Source organism: Colias eurytheme, chromosome 4 (assembly GCF_061535395.1).
Source record: "Colias eurytheme isolate Ceu_HAF_F1 chromosome 4, ilColEury1 Martin Lab GWU primary, whole genome shotgun sequence".
NCBI lineage: Eukaryota > Metazoa > Arthropoda > Insecta > Lepidoptera > Pieridae > Colias > Colias eurytheme.
Window position 1 is genome coordinate 6,063,868 of NC_142983.1, and position 17,080 is coordinate 6,080,947.

The 17,080-nt window shown below is 37.2% G+C and overlaps 3 protein-coding genes across 3 annotated transcripts; 2 read left to right on the forward strand and 1 right to left on the reverse strand.

The window, feature by feature from the left end:
- The first annotated feature begins 3,295 nt into the window (after positions 1-3,295).
- Positions 3,296-7,020, forward strand: LOC149909001 (cytoplasmic dynein 2 light intermediate chain 1). Its single transcript, XM_090120579.1, has 4 exons — positions 3,296-3,474; positions 3,735-4,086; positions 5,199-5,449; positions 6,531-7,020. Exons 1-4 carry the CDS (start codon positions 3,373-3,375, stop codon positions 6,714-6,716), a joined length of 891 nt encoding a protein of 296 aa, XP_089976705.1. The 5' UTR covers positions 3,296-3,372; the 3' UTR covers positions 6,717-7,020.
- On the reverse strand, positions 6,946-10,049 carry BBS8 (tetratricopeptide repeat protein 8). The gene is made up of 5 exons (XM_090120578.1): positions 8,761-10,049; positions 8,279-8,527; positions 7,722-8,146; positions 7,403-7,577; positions 6,946-7,203 (listed from the first exon to the last, which is right to left on the reverse strand). Exons 1-5 carry the CDS (start codon positions 9,025-9,027, stop codon positions 7,078-7,080), a joined length of 1,242 nt encoding a protein of 413 aa, XP_089976704.1. The 5' UTR covers positions 9,028-10,049; the 3' UTR covers positions 6,946-7,077.
- A 3,925-nt stretch (positions 10,050-13,974) lies between these two features.
- Gpa2 (Glycoprotein hormone alpha 2) lies at positions 13,975-15,258 on the forward strand. Its single transcript, XM_090101619.1, has 3 exons — positions 13,975-14,195; positions 14,392-14,558; positions 15,122-15,258. Exons 1-3 carry the CDS (start codon positions 14,108-14,110, stop codon positions 15,212-15,214), a joined length of 348 nt encoding a protein of 115 aa, XP_089957745.1. The 5' UTR covers positions 13,975-14,107; the 3' UTR covers positions 15,215-15,258.
- The last annotated feature ends 1,822 nt before the right edge of the window (positions 15,259-17,080 follow it).

Consider the following 17,080-nt stretch of genomic DNA (forward strand, 5'->3'; position numbering starts at 1 on the left):
TAGTGACAATAAGTTAAATTGTAAATATTAAGACTGGCATTAAATAGCTGAAAAAAATACCTATATCTACAATTATTATTATATTTCCATTCTTTGAACAATGTAATTCGTAGTGTAAATTTTATAAATATATAACTATTAGGTACTGGCAATGTCTATATTTTATTATAATAGTAGTTACCTATGATAAAACCTTCAGAGGGTGAAAAAAGAATAAACACTTCATTGTCTTTCCAAAAGTAAAATATTCAGAAGGGTCATAGGTACTACACGCTATTTGATAAGCTCAAGGAAGACCCAAATAAGTTTTTTAATTATTTTCGGATGTCTTCTAACGTTTTATCCTATATGCATGGTCTTGATTCAACAAGTTCCAATAAAGTTACCACATCATAAATCATAATATATTTAAATAACGCCATTTTGCTTGTACTATTTGTGCAAAACTGAAGCGGCCGCCAGCGGCCGCGGCGCCGCCAGCGGCCGCGGCGCCGCCCTGCCACCTGCGCCTCTTGGCTACGCACGCACACATACTTACAAATTTTTTGTACGCACACACTACACTCTCAACAATGCCGCGACGATTTTATAGGGAGCGCAGTATGCTACGGCAACGGCACGGTAGATCGTTGCTGTTCACGGCGGCGTGCCGTTGCCGTGGACGGTAAATTAAAAGCGTTTGCATACAAATGCATACATTTTGCTTTCCTACTTTACCGTGATAGTAAAAACGTGCCGTACCGTGCCGTGCCACGGAAAATTATAAAAGCACCCAATGGGTGCTTTTATAATTTGCCGTTTCACGGCACGGCACGATATTACCGTGGACGAGATAGAAGTTTTGTGGCCGTGGACGGCATGCCGTGCCGTAGGGTGATTTTATAATTCGCCGTTAAATATTGCGCGTCTTCAAAGTGCAAACATGTTCTCAAAGAGACAGCGACTATATACTCTATTTGTTATATTTAAGACGTAAAAAAAGCCATATTACTAGTTACTAGAAAGTATTGGCAACATCCGCTTTTAAAAGTAAAATATTTAGAAGGGTCATACTATACGCTATTTGATAAGCTCAAGGAAGACCCAAATAAGTTTTTCAATTATTTTCGGATGTCAACAAAATCGTTTTATTACATACTTTCTCATCTGAGTAATAATTTAAAAGCGCCGCCCTGCCTCCCGCGCCTCTTGGCTACGCATGCACACATACAAATTTCTTGTACGCACACACTACACTCTCAACAATGCCGCGACGATTTGATAGGGAGCGCAGTATGCTACGGCAACGGCACGGTAGATCGTTGCCGTTCACGGCGTGCCGTTGCCGTGGACGGTAAATTAAAAGCGTTTGCATACAAATGCATACATTTTGCTTTCCTAATTTACCGTGACGATAAAAACGTGCGGTACCGTGCCGTGCCACGGTAAATTATAAAAGCACCCAATAGATGATAATATCATAGTAAAAAGAGAGAAGTAGGCCAACTCCCGGCGTTTAGGTACACATAGCGCACGGTACCTAATACGTGAGGCGCAGGATTGTCACTAGTCACATTGATATTTTAAATAATTTAATAATAACAAACGCGCGCCGATCGTTCACTGCAGCAGTGCTGCAATAGCGCGGCCCGCACGCGACCGCTACCGCAGACGGAACCGATCGGCGTTGTGTGCGTGCGTAGTGCGTACATACATGAACGGGGGGGCGTGGCTAAGCGCTCCGCGTGCATACAAACGGCGCGATGTACCTTTGTTCGAAAATAACATATTTCTCTCTTTTTACTATGAATAATACCAAACATTCGAAAATGACGGATAAGTAAGCCTTATCTAGAATCAGAGAGTCGTTGTGGTTTTTTTCACTCGTCGAGCCTTTTCCGGTACACGTAGAGCGTAACACATACATTAGGTACACAACAACAATCGACAAATAATAAATGATTGTTTTTTTTAGATACTTGTTGACTGTTGTATTTATTTTAAAATAATTGCCACATTTGTTTAGTGTACTAATTACTAATATGTACTACTAGGAATAGAATCGATTCAGCGCACTTAAGTGACGACATATGTGTTAATTCAAACTTATTAATAATCTCCGTTAAGAAATAAAGTTTGTATTTAAATTTAATTCATGATTCGGGAAAAGTGGATAGCATGGTTTATGAATTATGTTTGCAGTCTAGATATATTATTCTTATCTTTTAAATATTTTTATCTTTCCTCTTCAGGATATTGCAGGTTCTAAACATGATATAACTATAGGTACATTGCCAGGAACCGAATATATATAAAGGTATACATAATAGGTATTATAATATGTATAAAATTTAAAAGGTACCTACGATAACTCATGTGTAGGTAAGGTTATAAATTATTTTGATCTAGATATTGTTTATTAAGTGCTATATATTTATTTTGATAAAATTTGAACAACTAAAACATTACAATTTACAAAGCCTTTTTATAATTTGTAAATTATTATTCATTTATTGATTTTGTTATTGCACCCACAAAATGCATTTAAAATAAAGATGACTAACTACTTAATTGTAGTTTTTTTTTGGAAATTAAATCGTAACTATAATAGGCTTACTGTTATTTAAAAAAAAATCCATCGAATTGTAGTACCTATTACCACATAGTACTTATCTGCATTACCACATGCATTACCAAAAGCATGGACGTATAAAAAAAGACGGACACCGTATTAGGAACAAACAACGTGAAGTCACCATAGTAAGCTAGCGATCGTGTAAAGACAATAAACACGCACACACTCTCACCATAGTAAGCTAGTCGGCCGCCATTACGTCGTGATCGTGAACTACCGACTGATTAACTGCGTCACTGTTTCACAAAAAATATTTAAAATGCCGTCTTGCGTGGTTAAATGGTGTCGCAACAGTACAATTTTAAATAACAAAACACAAGGGATTACATTCCACAGGGTAGCAAGTTATTTCTTTTATGTTTTTAATGACAAAATTATTACGGCAAAATTTATAGAAAAAAATACAGCCGCCATTGTCATCAGGACAGCTGTTGCCATGGCAACATGGCTCACACACATGGATGTTTCGCCGCCATTACTAGGCTTCACTCAATGTTTAGGCGATATACCGTGCGTCTTTTTTTATACGTCCATGACCAAAAGCATAATTTTAATTACCACTCTCACCACAGACATTTAAAAAAGCTGTGTAGGTATATGTTTGTTTTCGTTCTGTGGTTTTCGTTACTAGGCAACCAGTGGATCCTGGCCTTGTTTTTAAGGTTTTATTAAAACCTGTAAAGGAAGCGAAGCTTTATTCAAAAGATTGTTTTTAATAAGGTTTAAATAACAAAATCTATCAAAACAACAAATTTAGAATGTCTATACCAGAGTTAGCATCCGAACTTGTAAAGGAAACTCTTTCAGAACAAAATGATCGTTCCATGAGTACAATAATAATAGCAGGTAGTAAAAACGTTGTAAGTACTAAAAGTTTTATATTACAATTGAAAATATTCACTTAAATCAGTAAAATGGTAGGCAACTTATAGAAAAGCTATATTACATATAAATTATTAGGTACCTATAATTAACACCAAATACCAATATGTCCTATACGTTCTATTCTAAGGTTCTATTTCTCTCGTCCTGAAGTTTGATTGTACATTATAGCGTCTTATTACATTAATATTACATTTTCAAATAACAAATTTCACAGTATGATCTATTAAATTTTCAGGGAAAATCGAGTTTAATTAATGCCTTCCTTGATAAAAATGATAATCCGAGGGAAACGTTAGTCATGGAGTATTCATTTGGAAGGAAGTCATCCCAAAAGCCAGGCATCGATAAAATGATTTGTCATGTCTGGGAATATGGCGGCAAAATTGAAATGCTTAGCGATGTTCTCTTGTCTATACCTATAAGAGGATCTTTTTTCTTTTGTATAATGCTTGATTTAAATAAAATCAAAGAAATATGGAATACTTTAGAATCTTGTATTCAGGCTCTTCAAAAGAATTTTTCGAATGCAGATTCTGCACTAGAAATAATCATCGTTGGCGGGTACTATGACCAGTTTAAAAATTTTGGTAAGTACTTAGGTACCTAAATTTTATAGCGAGGTCGTAGGTAAACATAAACTCATAGACATGATGTTAACTTGTTATAATAATTTAAAAAAAATATAATATTTTGTACAGTCATGATGATGATATATTTAACATCGAAAGTAAATTACCATTGAACAAAAAATTATAAATTTATGTAAGTAACTACCTACATACCAGTTTAACTAAAAGTTTTGTCAATATATCTGTCACGGCTAAAGGTAGGTGAGAACATAAACTTAAGATTAGCCGGCTAAACTTAGGTTTATTTTCGACGAGGTGTTAATGTTAGTTTGTTCTATCTTTAGCCGGCTAAACTTAAGTGTAACCGCAGGCCCGTGGCTAAAAATGTCGGGGTGGGTAGATTTGGTTAGCGCCGGGCCGGTGGAGGGCTTGAGGGGCCCGCACAGTGCCAGAAAACACTCGCCCTGTTCCTTACATGTATTATAGTAACCAAATCTACCCACCCCGACTCAGGGCAGAAAGCTGGTGGCTAGGTTAGGTTAGGTTAGAACTCTTAAGACCCGCACGAGCCGAGCGAGCGCAGCGAGCGTGCTGCGGCAGCAGCCGGCGAAGTGCCAGAAAACACTCGCCCTGTTCCTTACATGTATTATAGTAACCAAATCTACCCACCCCGACATTTTTAGCCACGGGCCTGCGGTTACACTTAAGTTTAGCCGGCTAAAGATAGAACAAACTAACATTAACACCTCGTCGAAAATAAACCTAAGTTTAGCCGGCTAATCTTAAGTTTATGTTCTCACCTACCTTTAGCCGTAACATATCTACTACCTTCTACCTTTTTAATTTTTATTGTAACCAAGAATTTCATTACAACATAAACTACCTACTTACTGCATTTACGACCTACCCAAAATAGGCTATGATCCTATAACAGCAGTACCTATTTCCCATACTTACCTGTATATTTAAAAATTGTGGGATCGGAAAAGGATTGCTATATGTCAGTCGTCGGCCACGGTAGGTATGGCGAAACTCACTGCGAAAGACGCAGGTTCGAATCCCGTCTCATGATCGGAATTGTTATCATTTACATTTAAGTCCATAGAACTAAAAATTTAAATCTCTTTCAGACACTGAAGTTAAAAAAATAGTTTGTACTACATTGAGAAGTGTTGCTTTGTTATGCAACGCACATCTTTTATTTTATTCAAAGAAAGATACTCATTTAGCCAGGAAAGCAAAAGATTTATTCTATGGAATGGGATTTGGAAACGGCGTATTATTAAAAGAAAAAAATACGAATTATATGAAGTCCATAATGATTCCTAGAGGTTCAGACAATTGGGAAAATATTGGTGTTTCGCCTTGCAACTTAGATGAGGTAGGTTAAAAATATCTAGATGAATAATAATTATCGTTTTCACTTTCGCAGATTATATATAGGTATTTAAAAAAAACGGTTAATGCGAATCAGACTCGCGACACCAGGGTTCCGTACAAATAAGTTTTGTTATTCTTTAACATGATGATGATGATGTAATGTTTTCCTTGTTGCTCTCTATCGTTTTTATATGAACTTACATAAACTTGCATATTGCCATCATGTGGATTTATTATCAGTCCATTATATAAGATAATGATTTTTTATATCTTTAACTAGCGGTCCGCCCCGGCTTCGCCCGTGGTACATATTTACGTTTTCTCTACATAAAAACCATCCTCGTACTTCAAGGAATATAATAAAAAAAGAATTATCGAAATCGGTTCAGCCGTTCTCGAGTTATGCGCTTCTATTTGAATTTAATTAGTTATTCTTTTTTATTTTTAAGTAGAATATTCTAAAGGTTTTTAGAACTATGACATTTTGCTGAGCCAAGACCTTTTCAGGGAACATTTTATTTTTATTTTTCTGTTATGTGATTGTAATTTTAGATTTTAAGTGTAATTTTTTATTGTTTAATACTTATTTAATTATTTTTTTATATTTACCTAGTTAAGAATTGTAAAAGCTTACCCTGAATATTAAATGAATAATAATTGTGTATGGGAGGCCCCTTATATTTATTTTATAAACTAGCTTACCGCCCGCGGCTTCGCCCGCTTTGCCTAAAACCTAATAAATTATATACCTACTAAAACATCCTCTTGAATCACTCGATCTATTAAAAAAAAACGCATCAAAATCCGTTGCGTATTTTTAACCTTTCGGTATGGAACCCGAAGTCCCGAAAACATGAATATTGTTCATCATTTCAACACGATTAAATGTTGAAATCAGCTCGGGGCTGACCCCACCAACTTGAAGTTAACCTTCTATACACTCCTCCTACACACCCATAAAATAAAATGACTTCTGAGCACTGAGAAACGCACGCTAAGGTCTAAAAAATGTAACATTTCAATGGACTATTAAGAGCACACGAGTCGCGAACTTATTAATTTCTGTTTTTTTTTCCTTTCAGGTAAAGAAACGATATACCGCTAAAATAACTTCGGAACCGAGTATAAAATCCGATTATAGTCAAGATATACAACGCACCCACCCTGAACCTATATTAGATACATTAGCATCTTTGAAATACGAAGAGTTGCGGTGTATGGAATCTTTTGAACCATCAATAAAAGATTACTTGTTTTGTTTACAATAATCGCTTCATTTTATATCGGCCTTTATCATATTTGCACTGTGATCTGTGCATATTTGTATAGTCAGAATTTTGTATGTAGGTAGGTATTACAAAACATTTCAATACATATGAAGAGGGAGAATCTCCGTCGTCTTTGGGAACATCTTTTAAATTAGTTGCTTATTATTTGATAGTTATATGGTATTGGTAAACCTCTATTCTATTTTGTGGCACAAAATGTTTACCATTAATACGAGACATTATTCCTTGACAAAAAATTTTGGTGCTGAAGGAGTGGTAATAAGTAGGTACCTACCTACGTGCGGATCTTATGTGAAATAAAACGTATAGTAAAAAAATTGCTTTTTATTATTAAGATGAACTACATATTCTTGCGTACTTTCAATCGTGCATCTAGCGCAAGAAGAGCTTGTCGCGACGGCCCATGGTCAGATACAGCTAGGCTATTTTGTAAACATCTTCTTGTCAAAATTAAATCACCCGTTGACTGTAAAAACGTTATGAAATGTAGTTAAAATAATACAAACGGCGAAAAAGAAGTTATACCTACTCATCTGTGATCTGCGTCATGTCTTTCTTTAATAATATACTTAGTTTTTCTGATATAATTCGGATAGGAATTGGCATATCTACTAAGATGAACAATAAGCAATAGAATGAACCAAAATATTTTGGTTTTAACTTACAAGAGCCACGTGAGCAAGATTAAACCAAATATTCGAACGGGACTCAACATTTGTAGAGTAATATAGGGCCTGCCTGAAGCATGGTAAGATTAGATCCCATTGACTGCAATAAAGGCAACACAGCCCCAAATTGTTGTATATTTCAGGGCCTGGTGGATTAGTGGCCAACAGTCTTCTGGAATAAATAAGAACAAGTTTTCAGTCGTATTTATTCAGAATTATTATGAATACCTCCAAAAAATATCCCACTTGGGATAGACTACTTATTCTGTATAGTTTATCATTATGCCTATTATTTAGATAATTTGTGTTTGTTTACCTGTAATATCGAAGTGCTATTTCGGGTTGGTCATTATAAAAATTATACATCGCTATATTTGCTACAGCCTCCATATTTGATGGATCCTCTAGTGCTACCATGCGGTAATATTTAACAGCTACAGCATTGTTGCCCATCATCTCATGAATCCGGGCTTGTTCAAGAAGCAATGGAGTGTACTCCTGAGAAACAGATAATCCTTGCTTGCACACGTCTAATGCTGAAAGAGGTTGATTCATGCTGACGTACATGGCCACTAAACGTAAATATATTGCCACATGTTTATTTTGTTTCAATGCTTGCCGTAAACAATCTTCTGTATTTCTGTACATTCCAAGTGCATAATAGCATCGTGCTAAGGAGTAATTCCACCACCAGTCGTATTTTTCATCCAATTTTTTTACTTGAAAGATAATCTCCATCGCCTGTTGTAAATACAACATGTGATATTACCTACATTATGTGTAAAAAGTCTGGGTGTGTGCTGATTGCTTTTAAAAGATAATTACTTTACATATTAGCATTATTATCATACTATGATATTATGTGGTAACTACCTTTCGAACGTCACCTTCACAATAGTAAATATATTCGAATAGAGTTTTTGCTGCAGGTATAAAGTTTTTGTCATCTTTAGAAAGAAAACGTAAAATAATAGGAGCTTCTCCAATGGCCGTGCCACCAGCTGAAGCGGTCGCTGCGCGGGACAGACGGGATGCCGTTAACAAAGCAGATTGCGCGGTCCGAGCACGGGCAGTACCAGTCCCAGCTCTTGACTTAATTGTGGCAGTCGCAGGAAATCGTTGCTGAAATAGTTTTACACAATTTGTATTTTAGCTTATATTTTAATTTTGCTCAAGATCACACACACCTTTAAACTGTCACACATGAAAAGCTTTTAATTGAACTTAGATTAAGTTTTTTATGACAGAATATAGGTACATAACTAGGTACTTCCATGGAAATATAATTTAAATCTAACTATAATGTTAGTTTAAAATTGCGAAACAAATGCCTTCCAGACATTTGCTTCCCTTACGTTTTGTGCAGTTTTTATTTCCCTTTGAAATGTAGTTCCTGGCCTCGGAGTTTTTGCTACTGCAGTATTTATTAAATCTTCTTGTACGGGATAATACTCCACTTCTTCATAGGCATTACCAGCTATTTTAGCTTGAATGGTTAGAGCACGCAAATGAACGAATTCGATAACTTTATTGCTAGTTTGTGACGCATTTTGACATAATTGAATACATTCGTCGTATTGTTTATTTTTGTAAAGATTAATTATTCTGTATTCTACTTCCATTTTTAAACAGAACAAGCACTAAACTTGTTGTCAATTACACCGTTGCTAGGTAACGAACGAACGAACGATTTATATATTTAGAACTAGCTTTCCGCCGGTGACTTCGCCTGCGTAGTAAAAGAAAAATCTGCATAGTTCCCGTTCCCGTGGGATTTCCGGGATACAATCTATCCTATGTCCTTCCTTAGGTCTCAATGCAATATCTGTATCAAATTTGAAGTAAATGCATGCAGCACTTTTTTAGATTAGCCCGGACATACAAACAAACGGACAAAAATAATTATAAAACTATATTTTTGGCTTCGATATCGATTGTATTCATCATATTGTAGATATCACGCACCAAATATTCTTTAAAAAAATACTATAATTGATCATTATTTACTATTATTTATTTAGCATAGCATATTTTACTAGCTGTAATAGACATTTTAAGATCATCCTTTTATCTACTGTTCCGGGAGCCACATCCATTTTTGGATCGTTCTTTCTCGATCGATCTCGAGTGAAACTTCTTAAAATTCATCAGGGACTTATACTTTGAACACTCGCGCCCGTCAGCAGCTGCGACTTCCTTGGTGGGTCGGGCAGTAGCGCCAGCCTCCCAGAGTCCACGCATGTAGAAAAAAAATGTTTTTTCAGTCATTTCCTCTCATTTGAAAATTTGTCATAGGTATTACATTTTATGTAATATCTTGAAAGTCACTTGAGCGTAACATAATATAGTGGATTGTAGGTAAGTACATACCTACGTCAGCTACTGGCTGCTTGAACATGAAAAAAAATATTTACAATGATTTCCTCTCAACTGGAAATTTACCTAATGATCCTTTATATGGTGCTATAAGTAAATGAAAATTAATATTAGCTGGCTGTATCTCGGAGGAAAGTTCGTCAGCTGGTACCTTGAAAGATGTAACGCAACAGCATCTATCCTACATAAATGAATGAACATGAAACCTACTGAAATCTTATCTATAATTTATCAGCTATGGTCAAATTTCCTACATATTGAAACAAAATCATTATATTATTAAATCGAAGTTTATAGGTAGGTACTTATGATGATAATATGTAAAGCTATAATGCTGCATATAGTCACTTTAACCTTTTACGTCACGAAAAGAAAACAACTTTATTTTTCCCTTTCGCTCCATAACGCCAGTCGCAAAAATTAATGACATGAAAAAAATGTTCTTTTATTTAGTCTGAGGTAGCAAACAGTTTTATATTTTCAAATAAAATAACTTCAAATATATTTACTGGGTATCTTTTAAATTACCTATATAATATAATATATGCTACTAGCTGCGCCCCGCCGTTGCACCTGCGTAAATGAGTTTTTCCTTTTGATCCTAATGTAGGTACCTGTGGGAATGTCGGTACCTATTAAAAATTACAGTGAAAATCCCGATTGCAAATTTTACTGCTAAATATCGAACCTATTGACACCACTCACATAAAAATACGAAAAGCCGGGTTTAAAGGCTCCTGCGTGCTATAGAAATATACCTACACTCGAAAAACGTAATCCTCCTTCTGTCACAGTCGGGTAAAAACAAAATAGTAGGTATTCGTAAACATTAATTTATTTTAAATAACATTATTTTTTTGATTTATTAAATGTTTTCGGCCACGAATTAGCTAACTAAGTACATAACTAATATTTAATTAATCAGTTAAAAATTTTAATTCAACCTACTTGTTCAAATGCCTCCCCCAGAAGACCATGTTTTTTTTTTTTTTTTTTTTTTTATATGAAAGAAGGCAAACGAGCATGTGGATCGCCTGATGGTAAGCAATTCCACAGCCCATAGGCATCTACAGACGTGTCCGAGGATGTGTTGCCGACTTTTTAAGGTGGAGGTATATTCTCTTTTTAAATGCCTCGATGTCGTAGGCGTTCGGGAATATCGCCGAAGGCAGGCTGTTCCACAATTTGGTTGTGCGCGGAATGAAGTGGCGGGTAAATCGCACCGTACTAGAGCGCCAGAGGTCCAGATGGTGAGCGTGGAACTTGGTCTTATGCCGTGCGGTACGGTTGTGGAATTCCGCGGCAGGTATCAGCTCAAACAACTCCTCAGAGCACTCCCCATTATACAGACGGTAGAAAACGCATAAAGATGCAACGTCTCGTCGTAAATCTAGAGAATCAAGCCGATCGGTAAGTGCTTGTTTGCCAATAATTCTGACGGCTCTTCGTTGCACGCTATCAAGTGGCAGGAGCTGATATTGTGGTGCCCCGGCCCAGAGATGGGAGCAGTATTCCATATGAGGCCGTATTTGCGCTTTGTAAAGTAGTAATAGATGTTCAGGCCTGAAATACTGCTTCGCTCTATTTAGGACACCCAATTTTTTGGAAGCTAGTGTAGCTTTGCCTTCCAAATGATAGCGGAACTGAACATCATCAGAAATATTGACACCAAGAATTCCGATACTGGACTTGATACTAAGGGGGGTGCTCTCAAATAGGGGCGCCGTGAGAAATGGTGCTTTTTTAGCTGAAAAAAGACATACTTGTGTCTTGCCAGGGTTAAAACGGACAAGATTTTGTCGACCCCACTCTGAGACTTCTCCAAGGAGAGTCTCAATTTTGGACACAAGTATGTTACGGTACTCTTGGACGTGTACCAGAGACATATTAGTGCGGCCGGTATATATAGCATCACCAGTACTGTCATCTGCATAACAATGAATGTTACTAATTTGTAACATGTCATTGATATGCAGAAGGAACAGTGTGGGTGAGAGTACGCAGCCTTGGGGGACGCCAGCGTTCACAGGTAATAAGTCAGAGCTTGATCCATCGACCAAGACTCGAATACTGCGCGCTGTAAGAAAACTGGCAATCCACTTGCATAATTTCTCTGGAAGTCCATAGGCTGTAACTTTCGAGAGGAGCGCCTGATGCCACACCCGATCGAAGGCTTTTGCAACGTCCAGACCAACCACTAAAGCTTCCCCCTTGCTCTCAACAGCACTTGCCCATCGGTGAGTTAGGAAGATTAGAAGATCACCAGCCGACCGTCCATGACGAAAACCATACTGTTGGTCACTGATCAGCTGGTTCTCTTCAAGATAACCCAATAGCTGGCTGTTAATGATGTTTTCCATCACTTTGGAGAGCAGGGAGGTAATAGCGATTGGTCTGTAGTTGGATGGATCCGATTGATCGCCTTTTTTAGGGATCGGGTGCACTGAGGCAGTCTTCCATGAGGCAGGTACAATGCCGGTGTTATAAGAGTACCGAAACAGCTCTGTAAGAACCGGTGCCAGTTCAGGAGCACATCTTTTCAGCACAATGGCGGGGACACCGTCGGGCCCACTCGACTTATGTGTATCAAGAGAGAAGAGAGCTTTTCGCACAGCATTCAGTCTGAAATGCACATTCGGCATGGAGCTCTTGCACCGCAAGATAGTAGGCGGTACATTTCCTCTGTCATCTAACGTTGAGTTGGATGCAAATAGAGCACCCAGAAGATCGGCTTTCTCTTTGGATGAGTGGGCTAAAGTATCATCCTCCCGGCGCAAAGGTGGAAACGAGGGCTTGCAGAAGTTTCCTTGGACAGCTTTGGCGAGTGACCAAAAAGCACGGCTCCCAGAAGGGTAGCGTAAAAGTTTCTCGCCTATGCTGCCAATAAATTCCGACTTTGCTGTGGATATTTTCCTCTTGTAGGCCCTGGCAGCAGAGTTGTACCGTTTTTTGAGAGCACTAGCGTTTGGATCCTTATTAGACATTGCTTCTGCCCAGGCATGGAAGCACTCTTGCTTCAGGCGAGCAGCCATTTTGCAAGGACGACCGTACCAGGGCTGGGACTTACCGCCGACGGGTACTACAGAGTTTGGAATGAAAAGTTCCATTCCCTGCAGCACCACATCCGCAACTGAGTCAGCATAGTCACTTGGATCAGGTGCAAGGCAGACTTGCTTCCAAGGGTAGGATGCAAAAAATTCCCGCATCCCATCCCAATCTGCTGACCTATAGTGCCAAACGCGGCGGCTCCCAAGTGAACGGGGCCATGATGAACGCAAGATTGGCACTATACTCCGAATTAAACAGTGATCTGAAGTCCCAAGAGGGGCTTCGACTTTTACCTGATAATTAGCCGGATGGGAGGTCAGCAGAAGGTCTAGTATAGAGGGTGTGTGGTCAGCAATGTCGGGTAGTCTCGTTATTGAGGAGACCAGTTGCGTAAGACCGTAAGCCATCGCAAAGTTGTGTACAGATCTCCCCGCATGATCGGTGGTACGTGAACCCAACCATTGGGTATGATGGGCATTAAAATCGCCTAAGATAATTATTTCTGCGGAGGGGATCTGTTCATGTACTGCATCAGCCGTTGTTTGGATGTGCTCGATAAGACGGTCGGTTTCTGCATCACCACTATGTGACCGATACAAACATGCATAGATACGGGGATGGTCACCACAGTCCGTACGGATCCAGATAATTGATAGGTCAGTGCCCTCAAGACCGACAAGGCGACGATAGCAAATATCCTCCCTCACAAACACACACACACCAGCTCGTGGGATGAAAGTGTGCTCCAGTTTGTATCCTGGGTAACAGAGATATGTTGTGTCGGAGGGTGGACAAATTTGTGTCTCCGTAAGAAACAACAATGCTGGCTTTTCTGTCTCTAGGTGGTGATGGACGGGATTCAGGTTAGAATGCAGGCCTCTTACATTGCAGAAATCCACGGACAATGAAGGTGGCACAGACTTATGTGCTCGTTTGCGCTTGGTGGTATTCTTGAGCGGGATTTTGCCCTCCACAGAGTACGCAGGGCAGCCCGAGCATGAATGCTCAGGAAGGGATTCTCCAACACTGTGAAGGTTGGTACCCTCCTGGGGTAAAAAGTAATTTAATTCCGCTGCCATGTTGTTCATTAAAAAGAGGTAGGGATAGGATTTATGAAGGGAATAAAGGAAAGGATAGGTATGTCAGTTTAGTATCTAAACATAAACTTATGCTTACAGACAAGTTAAAGGTTGAGAATATTTGACTTAGTTGCAAAGAAAAATATAAAAGCAGACGCTAAGCTCTCAGCACTCACACAATTCTGGTAGTTTATACAAAATGCTTTTAAGAAGTTTCTTGCTTTCCTGTTTTCTAAGTCACTTGTTAGCTGCAGAGTCATGGAAAAAACCAGGCTGTCATAGAATAGGTAGGTTATTGTCATGTTATTGTTAAAAAATGTATTTGTGGTATTTTTCATATAATATTTATGTAGAGGTAGTTACACCTCTACATAAACCTCTACATAAATATCTACATAATTTAACTGCACTAATATAATATATTTATTGACGGAATTGTAAGATAATTTGGATTATATAAAATGTATTTTTAAAAACTTGTAGGTCACACAAGAACAATAAGCATCCCTGATTGCTTGGAATTTAAAATAACGACGAACGCATGCCGTGGTTTTTGTGAGTCGTGGTCTTTGCCTAGTATCATGCTAGGCTTCAAACGTCATCCAGTTACTTCATTGGGCCAGTGCTGTAATATCATGGAATCTGAGGATGTAAGTGATAACAGAAACAACAATAGAAAATACGGGTTCTCCGGTTAGAATATAATTTTTAAAATTTCAAACCGGAGAGTTACCTACCTGCCGCCGCACCGCGCCGTCTTGGGTAGCGATATATTATACCGATACGTGTACGCGATCAGAGTCGATAACTTTCCAGTTTGAATAGGCTATATGGTACAAATCAATTTTTTTTGATGAAATATAAGCACAAAAAAATTCATTAAAATCGGCCCTGATGCTTTATTTGAATTTGTTAACAAACACGGCAACCGTCAAAACATAGATTTTTGTAAATGTTTAAAAATAGTTTATAACTTGCTTACCGCCCGCAGCTTCGCCCGATTTGTCTCACACCTAATAAATTATATACTAAAACCTTCCTTTTGAATCACTCTATCTATTAAAAAAAACGCATCAAAATCCGTTGCGTAAACTACGCTAAAGATTTAAGCATACAAAGGGACCTAAAGCGACTTTGTTTTATACTAGATGTAACTAGTGGTAGATATAATATGCTATTCATAATTTTTTTGATATATAATACTTATTTTCAGATTCCGGTGAAGGTATTATGTCTAGACGGAGAAAGAAATTTAATATTCAAATCTGCACTATCGTGTGCCTGCTATCACTGCCAAAAGGAATAAAGCGACTAATTTATACCATTTACCAATGACTTATAATTTGTGATAGTAAAAGGTAAAATATATTATATTAACATACTTATATTTAATTTATAAAAAATAATATTTCGCGTTAGTATTAATTATCCTATTTTTTTTTAAATTATTGTAATAGTGTAAATTCGTAAATAGGTAAGTAATATTTAAATAGTGTATAAGTTTATTAATATTTTGTATAATTTATGTAATGGTTATGATTAAACATATCGGACGTTAATAGGTATATAATAAAGTTTAAAGCATTATATAATTGATTTTTATTTCGCTGAAGTAACCCAACCTCAAATAAATTAGACACAATTAAAATCAAATTACGATTGAATGCAACCATTTTTTTACATAATACACACTAAAGTAAAACATGTAACACAAGGATTCACAGATTTATTGTAGGTACCTATAACTACTACTACATTTACAATGGTCAGTGTGTCATGTGTGTGCGTTGTGGCTGCAATAAGAGCGTATACGCAATATGCGGGTGGCCGTCCGGCTGACCGCAAGCACAATTATGTACGTATACGTACCCACAAAATTTCGCGTCATTTGTAACAGGATGGCGGTTCTACAGGCCGGGTCTTAGTACGCAATGACAAAAAGAAAAATGATGGTCCGAACGCTGATACCGGATGCGTTAAGATACTGTAATATAAAATATAACAGTATCTTAAGATAAAATATTATAGTATCTTCACCGTGTGTGACGCGCTGTGTAAGCCACTATACCAACGAGTCGATTAAAAAAGAAGACACAATTCGGGTTAAAACCTTCAGAACAACGAGGAAATTCTTTCGTATGTAGTAACGAAATTAAAACTTAATTCATAGTTACAAAAGTTGAGATAATATATAGGTATTGTTAGACGTAACTTTTGATTTAATATTTTTGTGGATGAATATAGTTGTCACTTTCGAAAACATGTTTAGCTCACGAATACTATAAATTGCCGTTTTCCTTTGTCTCGTGGGGTCGTGGCGCATTCGTACGAATCGTGCCTAGGGGCTCGGACGTTGTTTATACGACGTTTGACCCAACTACCCTCACTTTGCTTATAGTCGTTGACTTGCTGCGATTTGTTATCAACCTAATTGTGTTTGTGCCTAATTGATGTAGGTACATCAATTAGGTAGCTGTGTAGAATCGCAGTACATTTTTATTACATTTCAAACTAATATTTAACCCGACCTTCCTAGAAATTTCTAACAATATTATATAGAGAATTCATCTATAGATACGGCAAAGAGATGGATTGAATCACAAAGTACATATTTTTGTATACGGGGAATTAGAATGAATGAATTTAGCAATTCGTGACAAATCCAAGATTGCCGAGTTAAGAGTTTGATTAATTTTTTAACAGATTCATTAATTAATATTCCTTCAAATATAACTATTTCTTTAGTGTATTTAATTATTATACTCTTCTAATTATTATGTTATATGTACATATCACTTTTTACTCTTTATTCTGATGAATATAGTTACTTCGTTTTTAAATATACATTACACAACTCATAATTTAAATTATGATGTTCTCTACTCAGATCATTAAAGTCTATACTGCAAGCGGATTTTGATAATCGCGCCACAAAGGTGCCGTCTGGCGCCACAAGTTAGGGAAAGTTTTTATTTAAAATTGTAATTCACCCTGCTTTTATAATAGGTATATGGCCTATCCTTGAAAGTTTATGCTAATGTGGTGCCACAATTATTTACGCATATCAACCTCCTATATTTTATGCTAAAAATTAACACCTAAAAATTGTCTACAATCCAGCCACAACTAATAGGCCGGAAGATACTGACTCAAAATTTTGGGTCATTTGAAT

Excerpts from the sequence above, each read along its gene's own strand:
- LOC149909001 (XM_090120579.1), top strand. The coding sequence starts at position 3,373 with ATGTCTATACCAGAGTTAGCATCCGAACTTGTAAAGGAAACTCTTTCA. Across the intron at positions 3,475-3,734 it reads TAGCAGGTAGTAAAAACGTT|GGAAAATCGAGTTTAATTAA; the intron begins GTAAGTACTAAA and ends TTAAATTTTCAG. Across the intron at positions 5,450-6,530 it reads CGCCTTGCAACTTAGATGAG|GTAAAGAAACGATATACCGC; the intron begins GTAGGTTAAAAA and ends TTTTCCTTTCAG.
- BBS8 (XM_090120578.1), bottom strand. The coding sequence starts at position 9,027 with ATGGAAGTAGAATACAGAATAATTAATCTTTACAAAAATAAACAATAC. Across the intron at positions 8,147-8,278 it reads GTGAAGGTGACGTTCGAAAG|GCGATGGAGATTATCTTTCA; the intron begins GTAGTTACCACA and ends TATTTACAACAG. Across the intron at positions 7,204-7,402 it reads ATCTTGCTCACGTGGCTCTT|TCAACGGGTGATTTAATTTT; the intron begins GTAAGTTAAAAC and ends ACGTTTTTACAG.
- Gpa2 (XM_090101619.1), top strand. The coding sequence starts at position 14,108 with ATGCTTTTAAGAAGTTTCTTGCTTTCCTGTTTTCTAAGTCACTTGTTA. Across the intron at positions 14,196-14,391 it reads ACCAGGCTGTCATAGAATAG|GTCACACAAGAACAATAAGC; the intron begins GTAGGTTATTGT and ends AAAAACTTGTAG. Across the intron at positions 14,559-15,121 it reads ATATCATGGAATCTGAGGAT|ATTCCGGTGAAGGTATTATG; the intron begins GTAAGTGATAAC and ends ACTTATTTTCAG.